The sequence below is a fragment of the Schistocerca serialis genome, chromosome 5 (assembly GCF_023864345.2).
Source record: "Schistocerca serialis cubense isolate TAMUIC-IGC-003099 chromosome 5, iqSchSeri2.2, whole genome shotgun sequence".
Lineage (NCBI taxonomy): Eukaryota > Metazoa > Arthropoda > Insecta > Orthoptera > Acrididae > Schistocerca > Schistocerca serialis.
The window spans coordinates 317,018,552-317,044,595 of NC_064642.1; the positions used below are offsets into that span (position 1 = coordinate 317,018,552).

Genomic DNA, 26,044 nt, shown 5'->3' on the forward strand with positions numbered 1-26,044 from the left:
TCAACACCACCTCCTCCCCCTTACCCAGTGTGGCTTCCGACCCTCCTTCTCTGCTGACGACCAACTCCTCAACCTTGTTCACCTTCTGTCCCTCCAGCTCAACTCCCGTCGCTCCGCCATTTTTGTTTCCCTTGACCTCCAAAATGCCTATGACCGTGTATGGCATCCCGGTCTCCTCTTTAAACTCCAAACCTACGCCCTGCCTATCAATTTTGTCCGTCTGGTCGCTTCCTTCCTCTCGCACCGTCCTTCCTATGTCACCCTCCACAACACCAACTCCCGTATCTTTTATCCCACGGCTGGCGTCCCCCAGGGTTCTGTCCTCTCCCCTCTCCTTTATCTCTTGTATACAGCTGATATGCCCAAGCCACCCCCACCAGTTCACCTTCTCCAATATGCTGATGACACCGCCTTCCTGGCTCTCTATCCTACCCTTCAACGGTCTCAACGTACCCTCCAAACCCACCTTAACCAGTTCACCACTTGGTGTAACCAGTGGCTCCTCCGTCTCAACCCCTCCAAAACCCAGGCAATCATCATAGGCCGTACCACTCGCTCCTTTCGCCTCCAAGGTTTCTACCTCACCCTTTATGGTCGTCCTATCCAACTCACCCCCACCCTGAAATACCTTGGCCTCACCCTTGACCGACACCTCACCTGGACCCCTCATCTCCTGACCATCCAGCAGAAAGCCCATTCCCGCCTCCGCCTGCTAAAACTCCTGTCCGGCCGGACATGGGGATTGCATCCTCCTACCATCCTCCTCACCTACAAATCCCTCATCCGTCCTATCCCCTGTTATGCCAGCGTCGCCTGGATCTCCGCCCCCACCCGCTTTTACAAGGCTCTCCAAATCCTTGAACGCCATGTGCTCCGCCTTGCCTTCCGTATCCGCCTTCCTTCCCCCACACGGCTCCTGTATGAACTGATCTCCTTCCCCCACCTCCTCTTGTTCCTCCAACATCTCCGCATCCTTTACATTGTTCGCAGGGTTGATCCCCCCCACCCTCTGGTTTCCTCCTTCCTCTCCACCCCCAGCCCGTTGCCGCGCCTCTATCGCTGTATCCCTCCCTCTCTCCACCTCCACACCCTCCATCTCCTTCATCAGGGCAATTTCCAACGCCTCTCCCTCCTGGATGACGAACTTCGCCGTGACATATACCCTTCCTTCCAACTATAACCTGGCCTTGTTCCCCCCCGCCTCCCCAGGGCCCCCTTCTCCTCTTTCCTCCTTCTCCCAGAGCGGATTTTCCTCCATCCCCCCCCTCCCCTGAGACCCTGCACCCCATACTTGCCTCTCTCCTTCCCACATCCCTCCCTACCTGGCCCTCTTCCGAGCGCCCCCCCATTCCCCTCCCCCATCTCTTCCCCTCCCTCCCTTCTTCAGGTCTCCCTCATCTCCTTGAACCTGGCAGATCCTCTGTATTGATCATCATCAGTGTGCCACGTCAGTGTTGTGTTTCGTGCTGTTTCTCGTGTGCATCAAGAGGTGTGATTTTAATTGTGTACTGCCTTGAGGTTCGCCGTCAGTGTTACGTTGTGTGCTATGCCATCCGTCAACACCTTTATGCTCCAGTCATACTGTGCCTTGTGTTCTTTTAATCGTCGCAGTGTGTGGCTTTTTGTGTGTGCTACTTTTAAACAGTTTTTTATCTCCATTTTACAGTCACCCCGTTTTTTTGTATATTGCCTTCCATGATGTTCTCCCTTTTTTATATCTATGTTCGCCTTCTTCTCTCCTTTGCTGTTTTTAAATGTCTTCTATTGTTTTGTTCTATGTCTTTCGGCTGAAGAGCAGCGCATATGCTGCTGCCAGCCCGCCCCGATGGGGAATTGAAATACAATAAAGAAAAAAAAAAAAAAATTTTTTTTCTTTTATATCAGTTATGTTGCTAAGTTTTTTTGGTAATGAAGGTGTTACCCCGTTCAGGTGTATTTTTGCTACTGATAATGGTATATTTAGATATACCGAAACCGTGGTCAATGATTTCAATGAATCTTTATCCTGCAAGTGTTTGGCTGTTATCATTTACCGTGAAGCTAATTAATCTACATGAAATGAAGGACGAGGAAAGAAAGGCAAAAGATTGGTGGCAACATCTGATTTCCAGCTGCACAAGGAATTGTGATAATGCAATGGCGAAAGCTGAAAATTTGCTCTCGACTGGAACTCGAATGCGGATGCTCCGATTCAGTAGAACGACTGCCTTAATCGGCTTGGACATAAATTCTCAGTTTATCGCATACTAGCCGGCCGCGGTGGTCTAGCGGTTCTAGGCGCGCAGCCCGGAACCGCGTGACTGCTACGGTCGCAGGTTCGAATCCTGCCTCGGGCATGGATGTGTGTGATGTCCTTAGGTTAGTTTAAGTAGTTCTAAGTTCTAGGGGACTCATGACCACAGTAGTTGAGTCCCATAGTGCTCAAAGCCATTTGAACCATTTTATCGCATACTGTAATGCACCTTCCTCCGTCCATTAACCCCCTTCTCACAAATTATTGATTCCCTTAGGTGTTCAGGTGATTCTAGCGCATCGGTGCTGAAACAAACGTCAAGGAGTCGTCGCGCTCGTATGGAACGATATATACAGTGTCTCACCTAACTGTGCCACCTCAAATATCTCTCGAACAACAATAGGTATTCAAAAACGGTTTTAACCAGCATGAACGTACGGCAGGGGCGTATGAAACCAAATACTACGTGAAATTTCAAAAAGTAAACAAATACTATTTTCAACACAAACTTGGGTGTTTTTAAATGGACATCCTCTATTATTTCGTATGCAATCAATAGCATGAAAAATCACAAAAATAATGGCGTTGGTTGCATCGCAATACGTCAATTACATCCCGCGAAATAGCGAAGCGAAGTTGACGCTTGAAATAAATGAAGCACACAGCTAGCGCACGTCCTGGGACTCAAGAGTGGACCTCACGCTGCCTATGTCAGAGGCTCACACAATGGGAAAATATGCACAATCCACAAAAACAAACAAGTAACACGTCCAACGCAAAGTTACGTTTTTAAAATTGTAAACGTATGTTTATTCTAGCGAAATGAAAACTAGAGCTACAATTAGAGATAGCACACTTGTATTCATTTTGCTAAACACGTTTACTAGTGCCCTGTCGCCCACAGAAACCGTATTGTTGTGCATTACATCCAGCATAGAAAATACACCCAGATCTTGACCAATGAAACTATGTCACGTCAACATATGTTCGAAGTGCCCACCGTTTGCATCAATACACGTTTCCAGACGGATGACGAGAGAGTGTTGCACATATTGTAGAGTTTCTACAGGTATTGCTGCACACGCCGCAGTAGTACGATGTTGCATATCCTCTACTGTTGTTGGGGGTTCATCGTACACAAAACGCGTCAGAACACTGTTGCAGAAGCAACGAAAAAAGCATGCCAAATTCAGAAGAGCGCAAAATCCCGAAGACTGGCTAAGCTTCACGGAAGCTCAAAATTTAGTGCGGACGTCAATGTGAGAAGCTTTTAATAGTTTCCACAATGAAACATTGTCTCAAAGTATGGTAGAAAACGCAAAGAGATTCTGGTCGTACGTAAAGTACACCAGTGGCAAAAAACAGTCAATAGCGTCACTGCGCGATAGTTGTGGAAATGTTACCGATGATGGTGCCACTAAAGCGGAGTTACTAAATACAGTTTTCCGTAATTCCTTCACGAAAGAAGATGAAGTAAATATTCCAGAATTCTAAACCAGAGCAACTGTTGGCATGAGTTACATAAAAGTAGATATTTTAGGTGTTGCGAAACAACTCAAATCACTTAAGAAAGGCAAGTCTTCCGGTCCAGATGGTATACCAATCATATCCCTTTCAGAGTGTGCAGACACAATAACGCCTTTCTTAGCGATCATACACAACCGCTCACTTGACGAAAGGTCTGTTCGCAAAGACTGGAAAGTAGCACAGGTCACACAAATATTCAAGAAAGGAAATAGGAGTAACCCATTGAATTACTGACCCATATCACTGACCTCAATTTGCAGTAGGATTTTGGAACATATACTGTACTCGAACATTATGAATCACCTTGAAGAAAATAGCTTATTGATACATAACGACGCGGATTCAGAAAATATTGTTCTTGTGCAACACAGCTAGCTAGCTCTTTATTACCACGAAGCAATGAGTGCTGTCGACAAGGGATCTCAGACTGACTCCATAGATTTCCAGAAGGCTTTTGATACCGTTCCTCACAAGCGCCTATTAATCAAATTGCTTGCATATGGAGTATCGTCTCAATTGTGTGATTGGATTCGTGATTTCCACTCAGAGAGGTCACAGTTCGTAGTGATACATGGTAAATCATCGAGTCGAACATAAGTGATATCTGGCGTTCCGCAAGGTAATGTCATAGGCCCTCTGCTGTTCCTGATTTACATAAATGATCTGAGCAGCCCCCTTAGATTGTTTGCAGATGATGCTGTAATTTACCGTCTAGTAAAATCATCGTACGATGAATTCCAATTACAAGATGATCTAGAGAGAATTTCTGTATGGTGCGAAAAGTGGCAATTGGCGCTAAGCAAAGAAAAGTGCAATGTTATCCACATGGGTACTAAAAGAAATCCGATAAATTTTGGGTATACGATAAGTCGCACAAATCTAAGGGCTGTCAATTCGACTAAATACCTAGGAATTACAATTACCAGCAACTTAAATTGGAAAGACCACATAGATAATATTGTGGGTAAGGCGAAACAAAGACTGCGCTTTGTTGGCAGAACACTTAGAAGATGTGACAAACCCACTAAAGAGACAGCCTACATTAAACTGGTCCGTCCTCTGCTGGAATATTGCTGCGCGGCGTGCGATCCTTACCAGGTAGGATTGACGGACAACATCGAAAAAGTGCAAAGAAGGGCAACCTGTTTCGTGTTATCGGGCAATAGGGGTGAGAGTGTCACCGATATGATACGCGGGTTGGGGTGGCAGTCGCTGAAACAAAGGCGGTTTTCTTTGCGGTGAGATCTACTTACGAAACTTCAATCACCAACTTTCTCTTCTGAATGCGAAAATATTTTGTTGACACCCACCTACGTAGGGAGAAATGATCATCATAATAAAATAAGAGAAATCAGAGCTCGAAAGGAAAGATTTAGGTGTTCCTTTTTCCAACGCGCCATTCGAGAGTGGAATGTAGAGAAGTAGTATGAAAATGGTTCGATGAACCCTCTGCCAGGCACTTAAGTGTGAATTGCAGAGTAACCATATAGAAGTAGATGTAGATACACTCTGTCTCTCACTGCGCCTCAGAGAAATAAGTCTAATGGCGTCAAGTCGGGGGGGCCGTGCTGGCCATCGCACAGCACCTCCCCGTCCCATCCACCTGTTTGGAAATGTCGCATCTAGAACGTCTCTGGCAACTTTTTCACTATGTGAGGGACATCCATCATGTTGGAACCGCATTGATACACGAGTTTCCAATCCTAGATCCTCCATGAGGTGCGCTAGCATGTGTTGAAGAAATGATGCATATCGGTGTGCATTCAATGTTCCACGGCAAAAATTGAGACCTACAATCAGTTAGCAATGATACTGCACCAAACATTGACACTCCACTGTCATTGACGAGCAACTTGGGGAATCAGTGGGGATTTTGCGCGGACCAGTAGTGGTTCAAATGGTTCAAATGGCTCTGAGCACTATGCGACTTGACTTCTGAGGTCATCAGTCGCCTAGAACTTAGAACTAATTAAACATAACTAACCTAAGGACATCACACACATCCATGCCCGAGGCAGGATTCGAACCTGCAACAGTAGCGGTCGCTCGGCTCCAGAATGTAGCGCCTAGAACCGCACGGCCACTCCGGCCGGCACCAGTAGTGCATGTTTCGCAGATTCACATTACCATGATTTGTAAATGAAGCCTCGTCCGTAAATAATTGGATTACCTTGCAACTGCTGAAGTGCAAAACGACAGAATGCAAGTCATTCCCGTACAGTTCTTGGTGTAGTGAGATATGCAACGGATGTAATCGATGCCGATGCAAGATTCTGCACATGCTACTGTGGCTTATTCCTACATCTCGTGCAATTTCTCGTATAGCCACCTGAGGATTGTGCGCTACAGCAGCCAGAACGGCAATTTTGTTTCCATTGCCAGTCGCTGGCGTTGTACGTCGACGTTTTGTTGGAGCCCAGCTTCCTCTTTCCATGAGTGTCTCGCAGATGTTGCCAATGGTTCGATTTGACGGTCATTGCCGATCAGGGTAGCCTTCAGCATACAGTGTCACAGCTGCGGTTGCATTTCTGTGACATTCACCATAAATTAAAATAATATCTGGTTTTTCTTCATCACTGAAGGCCGGCATATCGACTAGATGACGGCAAATGTAACAAGCCACAAGAAAACAGGCTTTAATGTGGCAACATATGTGAATTACGTTACAGTATGAGAGCGGTTCAGCAGACCAGATTAGGAGACACTTGCACACTGATGGTAGAGCATGCGTGGTGATATTGGTATGTTAACGGCAGGATACAGGCGCCAGTGCAGGCAACCTCTGCTCTGAGCACAGTACTACATGCGACGCATTACATCAGTAACTGTGACGCCATTGCTATCCTTTACAAGCCACATATTTCAGAACTTATGAGTTTGAGAAACGTGAAACCAAGTGCGTTACCACTAATTTTACCTCTAGTTGTTATTTCGCAACGATAAACATTATGCGCAGGACATCCATCATTCTGATACGACATTATTTGACACATTATAAGAGGTGGACCGGTTCAAGTAAGGTACAGCACTATCCCCCTTTAGGGGTGCCATCAATGAAATATGGGTCAATGGTGTGTTGTCATACAATACCTCGCCATACATTAACACTCTACTGACGTAGTACGTCAATCATGTCACGATTACCGGCAGCATGAGGTGCACGCTTGAGTCTCAGGACGTGCGCTAGCTGTGCGCTTCATTTATTTCAAGCGTCAACTTCGTTTCGCAGTTTCGCAGTTTCTCGGGATGTAATTGACGTATTGCGATGCAACCAACGCCATTATTTTTGTGATTTTTCATGTTGTTGACTGCGTACGAAATAATACGGGAGTGTCCATTTAAAAATACACAAGTTTGTGTTGAAAATAGTATTTGTTTACTTTTTGAAATTTCGCATAGTATTTGGTTTCCCAAGCCCCTGCCGTACGTTCATGCTGGTGAAAACAGTTTTTGAATATCGATTGTTGTTCCAGAGATATTTGAGGTGGCAGATTTAAGTGAGACACCCTATATATTCAGCTGGACACGCCCGACAGAAGAGTTATCGCTCAGATATATACAATAGTAATTAAAACATTGTATTTAAAGTGAAACTATTAATCAGAATAGAGGTGTTGTGATCTCTTGCTTCTAATGGAATTTAGCAGTGTGTTCGGGTCGGTTTGGCCCGTGCAGAGACGGAGGAAACGGCTATGTGAAGATAAGACTGAAGCGCCGTTTCCTTTGGCTGGACGTGCGTTGAGACTGGTGGTGATGACTGGAAACGAGTGGCGGACCGCTAGTAAGACATCCCTGAATGGATATTGAAGATAATTCTCTTATATTATTCCGTCTCAGTTGCACACTATTTTAATTCGATTTCAAGTTTCGGTTACTGTGGATCATTTTCAGATTTAAAGTAAAGTAAAACTAAATATGTACAATTAAATATTTTACAATAGTTGAAAAGAAAAGAATTATACTGAATTTTCTCATTTTGAGAAAACTTAAGGCGATATGTTTAATTGTTAAAAGCCATTCAATAGCTAAGATTGCATAAAATATTTTTTTATTTAAGACTACCGATATCAACAGCCTACGCTGTCATCTTAACGTATTAAAATCTTTTTGTTGTAAAACATGTTCATTTTACTCTGACCTCACGCACAAGATGTCAAGTGGGTAAAAATAGCTCTTTATGAAAGGTTTGTCTTTGCTGAAATATTTAAAAAACATAAAACACGTTGTGCGACAGGCTATTCCCATATAGATATTGCTCACAGTTGCTTCTTACATCATGCAAACACGGTACAAGGTACACTGAAGCACAACTGTTTACATATGATACACATAATATAAACTTTGAAGTTGATTCGCACTGTTTAGAATATGTCCAGCACATGTAAACAGTTGTGCGTCTGTGTACCATGTTTGTATGATGCAACAAGCAACTTTGAGCAATTTGTATGTGGACGTAGTCTATTGCATAAGGCGCTTTATGTTTTTTTAAATATTTTGACGATGACAAACCTTTTATAAATTGCTTTTTTTCCACTTGACATCTTATGCACAAGGTCAGTGTTAAATGAACATGTTTTCAAAACAAAAAGAGTTTAAGACCTGAAGACGACATCCCATAGTCTGATAAACAGGTTGTCTAAAAAAACATATTTTATGCGAACTTGGCTGTTGAAAGGTCTTTAACAAAAGAATTGTAGATAATTGTAGAATTTACATAAGTAATTGGATCAGTCACCCGTCTTGTCTATTCAGATCAACGTATCAGAGTGCTGTATTTTGCAACTGCGGTCAATATTTTAAATGGGTAGATGTGGAGATAGGGGAGGGGGGCAGGAGGGGTCACGGAAAATGGAACAAGGCGGACAGGGGGAGGGGAAAGGAAGCAGGGAATGGGTGGTGGGGATATCATGAGTTTAACAAGAGCGATGTGCTAAAATTATAGAACATATAATTATGCAAAAATTCTCGTTGATACACTGTGTACAACAATGCGTACGTAAAATGTATACAGTATAAAATAGTGAAATTATAAAATGCAGCGAGGGGTATTGACAAGGGACAAAGAAGACGAGGGATCTGTGGGGTGGGAGGGATGGAGGCATGGATGGTATGGTTTCAGCAAGAGAGTCGTAAACTAAAATTGCAAAAATTCACTAATGTAAGGAAACCTTCTGTTGAGATACCGGAATGAGTGCGTAGAACTGTAAAAGGAGGATGAAATAGTAGATTTTAAAAGTAAAGCAGCGAAAAACTGTATAATTATCTGAAGATATTCAAAGCGCGAATATTTGAAAATATAAAGTCAGAAGCTTTTACTACGAAAGTATAAAAATAAACTTATGTAAAGATTTTTTCGTTAGAATATTAAACCCATAGGCCTTGAACAATGGATGTATAAATAGTGAACGACATAAAGATTGCTAAATTATAGAAGTAGAATTATGTAGAGGACCTATAATTGCACGAAGTGCCATTAAATATTATGAACTAAAAAAAATGAATGGCTCTGAGCACTAGGGGACTTAACAACTGAGGTCATCAGTCCCCTAGAATTTAGAACTACTTACACCTAACTAACCTAAGGACATCACACACATCCATGCCCGAGGCAGGATTCGAACATGCGACCCTAGCGGTCGCGCGGTACCAGACTGAAGCGCCTAGAACCCGTCGGCCACTCCGGCCGGCAAAAAAATGAAAATATTGAAAGTAACAGACCGTAAAAATTTTAAAACAATAAGTTATAAGAGTGAAACCTTGTACAGCAACTAAAGTTATAGGGACAGAGTGTGACAGTTGTGGTTATATTCATTTACTTCGGCATGGCGGCGTTGTATGGCGCGCAGTTTTGCGGTATGTACGGAAGTCAGTCTGCACGTTGGCCCGCTGCTAGGACGGTGTGTGAGCCGATACACTGCCACTGTCTCTACTCGGTGAGTGGGGTTGTCGATCATATCACACGTGCACTGCCATGAGGTGGATGATTAGAAGTGGCTTTCAAAGTTTCTAAGCAATTCACTGTTGCTCAAATCGTTCTGCTGATTTAAGGTGTTGCCACGATCTTGCAGACGGTGTGTAAGATATCTCGCTTTCTTCCATCACTGTCAGGAGGTATCCTCTAGGTTTATTGTGCAACACTTCCAAACGTATATTAATAGTTCCAACACCATGCTTCGATGTTAGAAAATTCTCGCCAAATGCTATTTTATTGAAGCGTATTTCAGACATCCTGCCCGTTCAGCTTGCGTAAACTTTAGGACAGTTTCCGCACATTAGTTTATATACCTGCTGCGTGAATTTCGAGGCTCTTCTATTCACGCAGTGCCTCAGTCTGAAACGAATAATGTACTTAATTTATGACACAAACTAGTATTGCGAAACTGTCCAGCAATAACTTCTGCCACACGTCCCTTGTAACTCGTGGACATTGTACACGACTTTCTTATCTTCCTCTTCACCTGTTAACGTGCTGCCATTGGTTTTACGCTGTTGTTGTCTTTCAGTCCTTTGTAGCAGCCTAGTTACTGCTGAGACTGGATAACCGTTGCTCACTGCAACTTGTTTTATAACAGTGATTTCTTTATTTCTCTCATGAACTATTAATCATGGGTGGAAAATATGCTATCTTGATTCTTTCAGAATGTCTGCACAGGTCTGTTTTTTGTACACGCTAAAGCGGTGTTTAGCCGCCTCTCTTAGAACCGTAGAATAGAGATAGTTGATGGCTACTTTATTTTGATGTTCAACTTTAAACCTAATTATTGGGCGAGTGGCACTGATCTGTGAATGCGTTACACTTTTATTTGATTCAGATACAGAGGTGTGGTCGCCACTGCACTGGAGGCCGTCTGCCACAGGTGAGGTACTGAGCCGCAGAAGCTCAGACAGCTGTCGTCAGCAGGACCGCCTGAGCGTCGACGTGTATAGGCAGCGTCACCGGCCGATGTCTGCAGGAAGGCGGCAGCTATCAGGGACAGCGCGCGGCCGCTGAGGCGTGACAGTCACGTCTAAGCTGCTTGCCTGACTCTGGCCAGGAAATACAGCACAGATAAGGACGGTGCTCTAACTGCAGCATGATAGACGTCAATGGCGTGTGCCCACTCTGTTTGGTGGTCAGTGAAAACATGATCTACAAGGACTGGAGTGCTGCCATAGTGTACCCAGGCAGCAACCAGCTCCCGTCAATCCGTGAAAGTAGACACAACCAGGAGGCAATCATCCAGTAGCTGACGGCGCGTGAAGACGCCAGGTAGTCCACATACACGTACCCGTAGCTTCTGAACCTTAAGCCAAGAGTAGGTGGCCAACTGCATCACTGGATATTGGGTGGCACTGGTTGTGTAGCTCAGCATCATGTATACACCTGGATACTGCCTGAGAACTGCTATACTGCTGTACATACTGAAACATATGCTCAGCAGTAATATGTCCCACCTGTAAGGCTGCGAACTCATACAGTCAGTGTAGGAGGTGTAATTTTAAATTGTCTATAGAAGGTCAGGTTCTGGGAGGCGACCCATGTAATAGTCTTTCTGACCAATACATCGAGGGTTGTGTCAAGGTTATTACTGTTGTTCTACTAATGGTAGCTGAAGACGGAACGTCGTATCCGCACCTAGACATATCCACCAACGTGGTATGGCCTCCCCAAGAAAACAAAAACGGCAGCCAAAATATAAAGGCCACACATCAAACTTTTACTGGTGAAGCTACACGTCTGAGCTGGTGGTGACATCACAGCCAGAGCGTCCTCTGTATGAGTGGCAGCAGCTGACTTGGCTGTCGACACTTCCGAACCAAATTGTTGGGGCCAGGAGGTGGCCTCAAGAGTAATGGATGAAATGGCTGAACTGGTGAGCATATGCCTCTGAGAAAATCTTGTGACTGTGTTCAGACCCACGTGTTCTTGTAATGCCCCTGGCAGTGCTCTAGCGTTTACTTCCTCCGTGCTAGTCTGTTTATCCAGTGAAACAGTGCATACATTTGAAGGGTCTTACGGCAATACCTCCAGCAGTCAGCTTCTGAATGCGTGTTCCGCTTCAGATTTCTTTTAATGCCAATTGTGCAGAACGCTGGTAAAATTTTACTGTCAGCTTTGCTTTCGCAATTCTGCTGTTTCTGTTGTGAGCTGCGATTGGTTTGGTAGCTTGGTCAATTTCTATGTTGTCTATATTAAGCTGGCTCTCATTAACGATCGTATGAGTATGTAAGCTGCAGGCAGCATGGCACCATTCCACTTCTTAATACGAAAGCCAATTCATTCACCAATTTGGCTCATGTATTTCTTATTAAATTTTCTCACTGTGTAACAAAGACATGTCCTGTTAAGTACGTATATCAGAAGCTTATGGAAAAATCTCTTAAAATCAGTTGGAAGTAATGTTTTCGGAGTCTTAAGTTTTATATGATTAATTAAGTTCTATGTAAATTCATACTGAATACTGAAAGATTTACTTAAGACCATTCGTGTTAAAACAAGCTACATTTTCTCAATTCTGTCTTTTGTTTTATCCGAAACATTTGGTTTCAAATTAAGGTAACAGCAGTAATAATGAGCTCAGTGCACTGATCTGATGATTTAATTATTATTTCGATGAGCTGATTTTATACAAGCAATACTATTGAACGAAATTTTCTGTTTCTTATTAAAAAAGAGAAGAAATAAAGCAACTCTAGGACGTAAATTTATTACACTTAGACATAAATATTTCTTTTCTGAGTAACCAGCCCTTGCCACTTTCACATCTGGGGCTTTGTTATCCAGGACCGTTTTAGTCTTCGTCTTTGAGTTAAAGGCTTGCAAAGCAAGCGTAGTTCAGTGTCTTGTACATATCTGTATACTCACTGAGAACATCTGACCACACTGTCTCAATTATTATTCACGTGAACCGGGCGGGCTAGTGTTTTCCTCTCGCCAACAATTGAAGCTGGAAACGAAAACAAGTTAGTGCACTTGCTCGCCAGTCGTGGAGCAATGGTAACCACTTGATCTGCTTTTTTCATCCCGTTAGCTTTTTTGGATGCTTTATTGAAGCTGAAAGGTGTCTCAACTATTTTCAAAAGCTGTTACGAATATGTTTTGCACTATGGTGTTCGCACATCATAGTGTGTGGCCACCGTAATGACTGTACCTCTCCCCTTATGAAGTAGTTTTCCTGCACTGGCGCCAGGCACTTAAATGTTCCAGAGTAGGTCGTAGAACAGCAAATTTCTTCAAAACGCTTTCCCAAAGAAAGTTGTGAAAATTAAAACAAGCAGTGCTATATCAGTTTTTACAGGAGTAGTTGCTGCAAAAAAACCGTGTCGGTGCTGCGAATGAGAGTGGTTTAGAGTGCGAAAATGACTTAAAAGTTCATGGCGCCCTTCATCGGTAATGCTGGAATTCAATATGGTGTTGGCTCACCCTTAGCCTTGATGACAGCTTCCATTCTCGCAGGCACAAGATCATCCACGTGCTGGAAGGTTTCTTGGCGAATGGCAGCCCATTCTTCAGGGAATGCTGCACTGAGGAGAGGTATCAAAGTCGGTCGGTGAGGCCTGGCACGAATTCGGCGCTTCAAAACATCCCAAAGGTGTTCTATAGGATACAGGTCAGGACTCTGTGCAGGCCAGTCCATTATAGGGATGTTAATGTCGTGTAGCCACTCCACCACAGGCCGTGCATTATGAACAGGTGCTCGATCGTGTTGAAAGATGCAATCGCCATCCCCGAATTGCTCTTCAACAGTGAGAAGCAAGAAGGTGCTTAAAACATCAATGTAGGCCTGTGCTGTGACAGTGCCACGCAAAACAACAAGCGATGCAACCCCCCATGAAAAACACGACCACACAGTAACACCAAAGCCTCCAAATTTTAGTTTATGCACTACACACACTGGCAGATGACGTTCACCGGACATTCGCCATACCCACACTCTGCCAGCGAATCGGCACATTATGTACCGCGATTCGTCACTCCACACAACGTTTTCCTACTATTCAATCGTCCAACATTTACGCTCCTTACTCCAAGCGAGGCGTCGTTTGGCATTGACCGGTTTAATGTGTGGTTTATGAGCAGCCGCTTGACTATGAAATCGAAGTTTTCTCACCTCCCGCCTAACTGTCATAGTACTTGCAGTGGATCCTATGCAGTTTGGAATTCCTGTGTGATGGTCTGGATAGATGTCTACCTATTAAACATTACGACCTTCTTCAACTGTCGGCGGTCTCTGTCACTCAACACACGAGGTCGGCCTGTACGCTTTTGTGCTGTGTGTGTCCTTTCACTTTTTCACTTCACTATCACATCGGGAACAGTGGACCTAGAGATGTTTAGGAGTGTGGAAATTTTGGGTAAAGACCTATGACACAAGTGACACCCAATCACCTGACCACGTTCGAAGTCCATGAGCGTCCCATTCTGCTCTCTCACGATGTGAAATGACTACTGGGTCGCTGATATGGAGTACCTGGCAGTAGGTGTCAGCACAATGCACCTAATATGAAAAACGTATTTTTTGGGGGGTGCTCGAATATATTTGATCACATATGCTTTCGAGTAAATGTGTAATCGAAACGCTTAAGGCAGATATAATCTGTAAACAGTGCGGCTAGACAAACTGAAATTTTTGGTACAACGTGGCCGCTATGTCTCATACTGCATTTTGCAATCATTAATAAACAGTTTGTTTTGTAAGTGTAACAGAACAATATTGTGGACGCAGTCCTCTTTTAAGTCAATACATTTTGATTAGTTTATGTCTGAAAAAGAATCGCTCTACAGCTATGTAAGGTATTCATTAGCTGTAATACTTTAAAAACCACGGACCTCTTTAGATATGGAGTAAACTTCGAGCGGAGCTACCTCTTCGAATTGCCTTACGTCTCCACTAGTCTCCATTATTTAAGCAAATACTGATAATGGCACTACTTTTTCATTTTAAAAACTCTGAAATAACTGCCGAGCGGTTCTAGGCGCTTCAGTCCGGAACCCCGCTGCTGCTACGGTCGCAGGTTCAAATCCTGCCTCGGGCATGGATGTGGGTGATGTCCGTAGGGTAGTTAGGTTTAAGTAGTTCTAAGTCTAGGGGACTGATGACCTCAGATGTTAAGTCCCACAGTGCTTAGCGCCATTTTAACCATTTGAACTGAAATAACTGCACTGGACTTATTTTATATTCGTTATTTCGTTATAAATTACACTGATAGACTGCCAAAGGCTCAGTACAATAGAAAACTTTTTACAACTGCAAGTTGGATCCCAATGCTGACTACACTTCAGTACAGCTTGCGCCTAAAATAATTAGTACTCACTAATTTTCACCATTCTTAAAGAATCATTTGTAACATTCATCTCCATTTTACAACTTATCAAATAATTTTTATCTGAACATTGTTACAATATGAGCACAAACATTTTAGCTCTAATTTTTACAATCTTGCTTTTAGCAAGTTAGTCAGCAATGTAGACCCCTTCACATATAATTTATAAATACTTATATTGTCGCCCGCATCTCGTGGTCGTGCGGTAGCGTTCTCGCTTCCCACGCCCGGGTTCCCGGGTTCGATTCCCGGCGAGGTCAGGGTTTTTTCTCTGCCTCGTGATGGCTGGGTGTTGTGTGCTGTCCTTAGGTTAGTTAGGTTTAAGTAGTTCTAAGTTCTAGGGGACTTATGACCACAGCAGTTGAGTCCCATAGTGCTCAGAGCCATTTGAACCAACTTAAATTGTCGCTGTGAAGTTACATGCTCTATCAAACTATTCCAGTTTAATCTAAAATGTCCAAACAAACTGCATTTCCCTAGAATATTGTCATTTATATAGTTTAATAGGTACTCAGTTTAATGACAAGGCTGCCTGTTTCTTAATAATGTTCCCTTGTGATCATACGAATGGTTCGCTAACGCTGTTTCCTCCCCACCCCATCACAAAAAGTATTAGTACAATACTTTTTAGATCTAATTTCGAAATACACGATAGCAATATTCACAGAAATTTAACACAGTTATCAACTGATAGTACGCAAATACGCTACAGTTTTCTTACGATATAATTTTTTTTCGAGTTTTCTAAGCAGCAGCGAAGCGTGTTAAACGTAACAGCCAAATGTCTACTTGAATGTGGTACACCACGTAAAGTTTAACGATTTCATGGTGATTCCTAATCGGTCGAATTTGGTTCGATGCACTTCCAGTGTTCCTTTTAAGCTGCTTTGGAACGGAAGAAAGATCGGGGCATAGCGTTCCGATCGGTGCGTAGCGTTCCAATGGCAAAGGAATCGTTACAGCAGGGTATACACGGTCGCGCAGATTCTGATAATGCGTGGTCACGTTGTGCACTTAAGGGTTATACGTTCGGATAGGTATTTTTTATGCGATTCCTGTGTGATTACTTTTTTACTAGCATCGTCTGCTAATCATCTTGGATACGTCTGTTTAGAGCAAAGTAAGTGACTGGTATATTTTCTTGAAGTCTACGTCGTGTCTGTGTCATTGCATGACAATGATCCCTGTCTGAACGTCTAACGTACGCCGAAATCCCTGGGCTTACGTGCTACCAACACGTGTTAATACAGCACGGATATCTTATATTGCGACCCCTGTCCTAGAGGCAACCAGCGCCACATGTTGCCTGCCGTTCCTTGGTTTGCGGGAGTGCCTATGTCAGTCAAACCCAAGATTCTGTTCCATCTACACGACCTTATTGTTAACTCCAAGTTGTACTCTGAATTCCCTTCAACAATTTTTTTATTACTCAGAAATTCTTTACGTCAAAACTTTGTATGACATTAAAGCTATTCTCCGGGTAGGGATTCGGACTTGGGAACTTGCCTTGAAGGGAAAATACCGTTACTGAACAATCCAGTCACCACTCGTCATCTGGGCTCAGAATCTCAGTTTTACCAGCACTTATCTCTTATTTTTCCTCTTCACACACCCTCTTCTGCTTAACTTGTTAGACTAGCGTTCCTGGGTATCACGGAGAAGTAGTATATTTACAGCCAAGGAAATACTTCCAGAATGGAGCGGCAATGAAATGTGCACTGTTTTGGAAATCCGTAGATTTAATCAGTGTGCCAGGCACGATTCCAGCTAGGGGCCTTTGCTTTTGCAGGCGATACTATTATAGACTGACCTATTGCAGCTTCAGATCCGCCAGTACCTGTCTCCTACTCTGTCATAATTCATAAAGCAGACATTCCGTTACAAAGTAAAATGTTCATTCTGGATTTTCATATCGTTTCAGTAGAATCTTTGCATTATAGCTAATTAGTTACAGAAAGTTGTATATTGTGAGATACGTCGTCATTTGCAACGAACGTGACGGTTATAATTCTTAACTTTTTTTTAACTAGGCGATGATTTACAGCTTTTAATTGTTTTGGGAAATTTATTTTTTGGCACAATAGGTGTATGTCACTTTTTTATAGAACCACCATCAGCGTAGCTATTTAATTACGGCCTTGTGCTTCGCCCTAAAATATTGCCTCATGTGTAAGTCAGGTGGTTCCTTACATTTCAACTTTGATGCGGCTCCTAAATAACGAACCTGGATGCAAATAATTATATTCGGATGCATAATTTGTAATTAATGTAGTTCTTAATGCCCGATGATGGTCTGTTGTTTGAACGAAACTGGTATTCTTTTTCTTTCCATTGGGATCAAAACTAGGGACGTCAGCTGTTAAAAATTATGTTCTGGAGAATAAAGGCTGTTCTATTTCCATTTTCCTCTACTCCGATTTCTTTTCTTATCTGCTTGCTGTTCATGTCTGCTCGACCCATCATACTGCACCTGCTCGATTGCAGCTATGTCCAGAGATCACGCTGCACAGGAAAGCTGCTGAACGTCTTGCAGAGGACTTCGAGTTTCACGGTCAATGTGTGGGTGAGTAGCATCGTGTTGGGACAACATATCACCTTGCAAGAACGGGAAAGAACGGATCTAATAACACTCTGCACGCACTGAGCTCTGGTTAGTCTCCCCTCCACAAGCACTAAAGTCGAACATGAGTTGCAGCTTATCGCACCCCAGACCATAAGGCCTGGGGTGGGACCAACGTGTCTTTGACGTATGCATTCCATGAGACAGCGGTCACCAGGTCTACACCGTACGTGGAAACGACCATCACTTGCGTGCAGGCAGAATGTCGCTGAGGACCACGGCGCTTCGTTCCATCTTCCAAGTGATTGTCTGACGGCACCAGTCAAGCCGCGCTGTGGCGTGATTGGAAGATGGGCAAGAACTGTGTATGCTTGTAGTCCCACTGTTAATAACCGGTTCGCAACAGTTCGTGTTGACACTTCTGGGCCAAGAAGCCCTCTTATCTGTGCTGTGATAGCTGTACGATCTGATACTGCTGTTCTTACAATAGGAAGACCATGGCGGGCATCTGTGGTGCGTGGTTGACCAGAACCCGTCTACAGGTGAGAGAATGTTCACTGGTAACACTATCCTGCACATCCGACGCAGCACGTCCAACTTATGTGACAATTCTCCGAAAGACCATCCCGCCACTCGGAAGGTCACAATTTAAGCCCTTTTCAGACAGGCTCAGCTGGCTGTAGAAAGCACGACTGCGTCTCCGTGCGTGATTGCTCGCGTGCTTCACACTTCTGCTCCACACTGAGCCTTTTGGCTTCGAGCATTCTCTAGTGAAGGATAGACACAGATGAGACTCTGGTAGCTATGCCAGTACGCTATCTGTTAATGGACGATACTGAAATCAGTAATCACTACATCTACTATTCCCCAGATGGCGTATGCCGTCATCGGATCAAAGTCAACGTCGCCTTTCCAGATGTACAAATTTTTCTTCAGGCAGTGAATGTTTAACCTGTCGGCTACTAGTCGTTTGGGATCGCTGAGGTTGTGTGTGGCGATTTTGGGCCCATTGAGTCCATATTCGCTCAACTGTCGCGGGTTCCCGCTCAACGACAACAGAAATATCACGGAACGAAAAACTGCAGACACAATGTGCCACAGTTCTGCCTTTGTCGAATCGTGAATGACTTTAATCCTAGAAACTTTGTGCTCCTGCGCTGAAATGATGAAAATCGGCCTAAGCCAGTTTGATGTTAGCTGCATGCTGCTGCAATTTTAATCGCCAACAACTTATTTTAAGAACTCTGTCTTTTTATATAATCTTGTATGTTCTTGTGAGGGGAGAAGATTCTTGGTGTGCCAAGTTTATTCTTAGTCGAGACTGGTGAATGGAAAAATCCATCGACATTTCCTAATATCGAGCACTTTCACCTCGATATCAACACTTTCTTACTCGACGCTTTTCAGTTGATACTTTTAATCGTATTGTGTGGAATGGTCCTAGTAATGATTATTTAGCCAAAATTTTGATCACATGCCTTAGTTACAACTTGGTTTGCGTTCTACCTAAAGTACGGTTTGGTAGTTTTGTTACAGTACTTCAGAGAAGTAGTAAATCGTAATACTGGGAGAATTGGTAGGGAAAGAAACATAAATTGATGTGTGAGAGAAAAACTGGGAGCCGAAAACTTCTTTATTTTTTATTTGTTTTGCACATAATTAGAAGCGCACATCGTCCATCGTGCATCTTAAATCCTTACCAGTTATAAATCGCATTTTACAGGTAATAAAAATTAGCTGATCGCGTAACTTCTGCGCTTTTATGCAGCCAAAGCAGTTATTATTCATGCAAATACTGTTTTCACGTACAAACATAGATAGACATATATAATTATTGTCTTTATTTTGTTGTCGATAGAACGTTCTTCATCGTGATCAAAGGCAAGAGTTTGCTGTTGTTATTCAAAAGTGCGAAAATCGTTTATGAATGACAGAAACGTGTTTTATTTACGCTCGACAAAATACTCTAGCGGTGTTTCGCTTTTTGTTTTGTATTTTTTAAATTTTGACTTTTTAAAGAAACAACTTTTTTGCGCTATGTAATGAATCTGTATTGTTTATTTTTATTTTTACTACGTCCCATTTTTTCACAAAACAAATCAACAATTTTCGAATAAAACCTAAATTAAATACTGACAGTTTCGATTTTTCTATAAATACTGTTTATTTTTAAGTAAGAGATGAGAGACTAACTACGTAGAACAAAAAATATTCCGAAGATTATGTGGCCCTTTGTATATCCTCACTCAGTTTCTAGAAGGTTCACCGCTTCTGGTTTGTGGGGAACCTAGTAAGACACTGAACGCATAGAGTAACAAAGCAATCGAAATGTGGTAACAACCAACAAGTAGCGGTTACAATCTTAGCTGACCAACGCTACAATGAGAACCATCGTGGTCTACGGCTCTTATGATAGTCTACAATAGCCTACGATAGTTTTACAACTCTAGCTACATCACTTACCACAAAAGAACGAACGAGCACCACAGGCCAACAATTTAATGAGCAGTGTGTGTGTGTGTGTGTGTGTGTGTGTGTGTGTGTGTGTGTGTGTGAGAGAGAGAGAGAGTGTGTGAGTGTGTTTGTAAGAAAAACTGTAGGAGTATGAAAACTTTAGCGACGTTTCGCTAACCTTGGCAACTTTTCCAGTTCGTCGACTCGAAATAGCCTTGCTTTCGTGATTATATTTACTTGCTAGTTTTTGTATTGCAGTTTACAACAGCTTAGGTCCAAGAGTTAGCGGACTGGATATCAAGAGCGAAACTAGCATGGAATTTGATTAACTGAATAATAATGAAGCGGATTGCACAGTCAGTTTCAAAAATATGTAACCTTCATAAATTACTTGAAACTCGAAAAGCATTGGAAGCACCCCAGTGCAACAGCAAGATAAAATTATTTACTTAAAAAGATAATGAGAGAGGGAATAGAGCGATACCTCTTTGCTAATATAAATACAACACATCATGGATGGAAGACGGGTTCAAACCAAAAACATAGTTTTGAGATGGAGGGTAAAAATTACGGTTTGAAAAACTGTTGTAGGAAATAATATCTAGCAGTGCCGTTCACTATGGTATACTTGAGTAGCCGAAAAAATTCACTGTAAATCCCTGCATATTGTAAAAATCGATGCATGTAGCCTATATATGTATGTATGTTCCACATTGCTACTAACTCTCTACGCAACATATTTCGCAGACGTTATCCACATACGTTGCTGAATGTACCTACAAAAATATTTCATTGCTCATAAACACTGAGATGCATGAATAAATACTGCATCACGCATGATGTTTTAATATATTTGTTTTTTACTACTAAGACACTACTACAGTCGAGTAGTAGCTAAAGAAATTCCTAGTAGCGCTTTTGACAGCTTTCAGCTACAAAGTGCAAACAACTGCAGGCGAAAACCGTAGCGGTCTAGAGAGCAATGAAGTGACGTTGCCATAGAGACAGAGGAGCGCTACCAAAATTTTGGATTGGTCATTTTGGTACAATACATAAATGACGTAGTAAATGTTAGTATCACCGGTAGTGCCGGTAGCACTGGTGGGGAGAGAAACATAAATGAATTTATGAGACAGAAACTGGGAGCTGACGACTTTTCTTTGTTTTTTGTTTGTTTGTTTGCACGTATTTAGAACCGCACATCGCTCAGTTTAAGTCCATTGTGTATTCTATATCCTTATAAAATATAAGTTGCATTTTATAAGTGATAAAAATTAGTCGATCTCGTATGCAACCAAAGCAATTATTTATGATGCAAGTGCTGTTTACACTGACAATCATAAAAAGTCTATATTATTACCATTATTATTGTTAATCGTACTCGATAGACTGTTTTTCATAATGATCATCGACAAGAGTTTCTTGTTATTATCGATAAATGCGAAAGTTTATGAATAGCAGAACATGTTTTATGTAAGTTCGATGAAGTAGTGAAGCGCTATTAGATATGTTTTGTTTTTGCATTTGTTTTTAATTTTAAAATATTGAGGAAATTGTGTTTTCTAGAGCAATGTGATAGATCTGTATTGTTTTTATTTAGTTCTTACAACAAAAATCCTGTCTTTCACGTTACAAATCAACAATTTTCGAGTATAACCTAAATTAAATATTGATTATTTCAATTTTGCTATAAATAACATTTATTTTTGAGTAGAACAAAAATGTTCAATAGGTTTCTTGATTGTATTTTGATTTTGATATCTTGGCTTTGGATTCTGATATTGGCTTGATATATTCGCTTATAAATTTAGGATTTGTATGTTTTTCAAAAATAAAACAATAGAAACTTCAGGCTGGTGTGTCAACAATATTAGTGGAATATCAACAACATTAGGAAAAGGATAGGTTGCTCCTCACCGTAAAGATGACACGCCGAGTTTTATTTAATTTATTTAATAGTATACCCGCCGGGCAGGCCGTTCGCCTGGTGCACGTCTTTCAATTTGACGCCACTTCGGCGATGAGGATGATAGGATGATGATGATGACAGCACAACCAGTCCCTAGGCGGAGAAAATTCCTCGACAAAGCCGGGAATCGAACCCGGGCCAAGAGAATTGACATTCCGTCACGCTGACCATTCAGCTACCGGGGGCGGACAACACGCTGATTTCAGACAGTCACAATGAATAGACAGTTGCAAATATAGGTTTTGGCCAGTCTTCTTAGAGAAATAAAACACACACACACACACACACACACACACACACACACACACTCACACACACACACACACACACACACACACAGACACACAGTCGGTCAAGCAAACACACCTCACGCACACATGTGCACCATCTTCGGCAGCTCGGACCTATCATGTGTGAGTGAGGTGTCCTTACTTGTGTGAATGTGTGTGTGTTTTCTGTTCTGAAGAACGCCTTGGCCGAAAGATGAGTGTGGAACAGTCTTTTCGTTGTTGCTGTCTGCAACTCAATGCCTCGACTATACAGTGAGGAGCAACCTATCATTTTTCCTAATATTGTTGATTTCTTTTTTATATTGAGTTATGCCCCTGTACCATAACTGGGTTGGTTCAAATGGCTCTGAGCACTATGGGAGTTAACATCTGAGGTCATCAGTCCCCTAGAACTTAGAACTACTTAAACCTAACTAACCTAAGGACATCACACACATCCATGCCCGAGGCAGAATTCGAACCTGGGACCGTAGCGGTCGCGCGGTTCCGGACTGAAGCGCCTAGAACCGCTCGGCCACACTGGCCGGTACCATAACTGGGGTCTGCCTCTTAGCTGAGTGATCAGTGCATCTGACTGCCATGGACCAAGCCCGGGTTCGATTCCCACCGTCTCGGAGATTTTCTCACGTCAACTGAAAGACTTGCAACGCGGCAGACGACTTCCCCCTGTGGGGTCTCGCGGTCATCATTGCCATACGATTATCTCATTTCACTGTAATTGGACGCATTTTATACTATTTCTCGAAAAACGGATCGCTGGCGAAAAAAGGTGTGTGTGAGTGTGTGTGAGTGTGTGTGTGTGTTTGTGTGTGTGTGTTTGTGTGTGTGTTTAAGACGATGATATTAGTCATGAGTAAACTATCGATACCTTTCGTTCGATACCGTGTTCGTAGTTGGAAGATTCCCTGCGTATGCAAAGAGGCAAAATGCTGATGAAAAAAGTAATAGTGGGAGTGGCCGATTTGACGAAGGGGTGGCGAAAGACGGACATGTTGGGTGTAGCAGCTGAACTCCGAAGCATCCGTCTCTGAGAACTGATACAGGAGTGCGGGCGACCAACACAGCGGCGGACGGCGGCAACGAGAAGCGTTACCACTGCTCCGCCACCACCAGTGGGGAAGGACAGCTGGCAGGTGCGAGCCGGAGACAACACGAGACGCGGCCGCTCTGGAGTGCCGCGGGAGGGCGCGGGGCGGGGTTCGATAAAACACGCCCCGCGCGCTGCGCCCGCCCGCCCGCGCATGCGCGCCGCCGCCAATCAATGCGCCACGTCACAGCTGACGTCACGGCGGCGGCGGCGTGCGGCGCGGCTCGGCGGGCAGTGTGACAGACATGCTGGGGGCGGCGAGCGCACTGCAGCTCCTGCTGGCGCTAGCCACGGCCGCGGCCGCGGCCGGCGCGCCGCACGAGGTCTTCACCAACTCGTTCCTGGTGCGGCTGCGGGGCGCACCGGGCACCGCCGTCGCCGACCAGGTGGCGGCGCGCACCGGCTTCCTCAACCTGGGGCCGGTAAGTCGCGTCCCGTCCAGCGCAGACCGCGCGCTACCCGCGCAGCGGCGAGCGCGCGCGTCGCCAATTTTCAGCCACGACAGCACACCTGCTGCGAGCACGCATCCCATTAGCAAGCAGTTAAACCTGGCAAAAAGACAAAAACACTACTCTGCCACGGTGCTCGCTCAAAGTAATATGACACAGTGGTGGCAAGAGTCCGTCTGCCATAAGAAATATGTATGTCTGTATACGAAGTATTCGAGCATTCTCACATTTGACGCGACGTCCCGGAACCAAGTTGTTAGTCCTGGCACAATGACAGTGCCTCATTTCTGTCTGGTTGGTCCTAAAGCGATCAGAACTCAATGTAAAATGTAGTTGTGGTTACAACAGTCTGTATATCGTTAGGAATCTCTAGAAACCGCTACCTATATTTTAAATCTCTAATATTGCATGTAAAAAATGTAACTTGTACGGTGGACACCTACTGACGCGTCATTTTATGGTTACAAAACAAATATGCATGCATTATTTTACAAGTTGGTGGTCAATACTTCACTCATTTCGATAGGTAGCAAAGCTCAACACGACAGTGGTGACAAATCTGAATACCCTAAGGAACGTGTATATAAAACATTACTCTTCTTTCCTTAGTTTTAACCAAGAATTCCGCAGATATAATTTGTTTAGTCGACGACACTCGTTGTACGATTCTTGGTTCCGAAGTTAATACAATGGACTGTTTCTCAGATTCATAGTGTTTCCAAGTTATTTTATTTATTTTTGGCTTTGAGCAGTAAAGACCATACAGCCAAGAGTGGCTACGAAAATCCGTGCTAACAGAATTGCAGTTTCCACAGCATGATAATAAAAGGAACTCGGCGTGTAGAGTAAGTTCTTAACGTAAAAGAAAAACACTAAAAGACGTACAACATACAGCGGGCAGTAGGTACAACAGTGCGAAGTTAACGTTATTGCAATTTTCGCAATAGAACAATAATAGAGGTGGGAAGAACGAATTAGTAGTATAAATTAAAAACCCAAAATTACGACTCAGGTGGCTAATAGGATCGGTTCCATGGCATAAATTATAAATTGAATGCTGGAGATCGGCGTCATTTACATAGATAATTCTTAGCGCAAAGTAAAAACACCAACAGACGCCCCAGTGAGTTTTCGAGTAACACCAGACAATGAGACGGAAAGAAATGTGAAATGCAAATACTGTAGTGCTTAGTGCCAATAGTAAGATTTGATTCGTCATTCACATGACTTGATTTACTTACGTCTTTTCATATTATCGGAAGAAGAAAGCCCCGTCAAGCAATCACGTAGGTGTTTGTGTTTGGTTCCTTCGCAGTATATAATACTACTTTCTGGGTACTTCTATGCATATTTCTATCCGTAGGGGTTATCAAACATACGTAACGATTTTGCTGCAAGATACAGGTTTGTGTGTGTGTGTGTGTGTGTGTGTGTGTGTGTGTGTGTGTGCACATATGGGAACGCACAGCATAAATTAGTACCTATAGGTACTTCTCAACCGAATGAATAAAGTTATATAAAGACGAAGTAGTGTTATGTTTTAGTTGACAACTTTTTATGATTTTTTTAGATGATTACTTATTTTTTAATTTACAATGGTGAAGGCTAAGATTATATTACGACTCACAATGCGTGGGAACTCTGAAGGTCGAAGAACTATAAGCTATCATAATGCGATTACCTTCTGAAAAGGAGATTCTTCCACAAAATGTCATAATGCCTGCTTACATTGTTTGGAGGAGTTGCTTGATACTCGAGCAACTTGACGCTACTTCGCGGACTATCGGCTGGTATATTGCTACGGCATGCCAGTTTGAACTTCCTGCATTGACCTTTTTTTGGGTTCTGTTGTTATAGTTCCTACAAAAATACGCCCAGATCTGCGAAAATTTAGCAAAATTTGACATTATCGGTAGAACAGACGATCACTGGATCGAATGGAAGGATTTTCGTCAGGACCGGGAACTGACTCGTGAAGTACGGTCTGGGATTCGGTTCCGCGATACGGGCGCACGGAGTGCATGCGGGCACTGGGATGTGTGACGCATGTAGAGGGAGGACGTGTCGGCGCCGAGCACGTGGCCGCGCGCAGGCCGGCGGCAGCTGGCAGCTGGCGGCTGCAGCTGTTGCGTGCGCCGTAGGCGGCGCTACACTCCGGAGAACAGCCGCCC

At 43.3% G+C, this 26,044-nt stretch overlaps 1 protein-coding gene across 1 annotated transcript in view; it reads left to right on the forward strand.

Annotated features, from left to right (window-relative positions):
* Positions 1-23,669: 23,669 nt before the first annotated feature.
* Positions 23,670-26,044, forward strand: part of LOC126481920 (neuroendocrine convertase 2) — a 1,488,910-nt gene continuing 1,486,535 nt past the window's right edge. The window contains exon 1 of the mRNA XM_050105880.1: positions 23,670-23,846. Coding sequence (XP_049961837.1) covers positions 23,670-23,846 — 177 coding nt within the window. The remainder of the gene's footprint in view (positions 23,847-26,044) is intronic.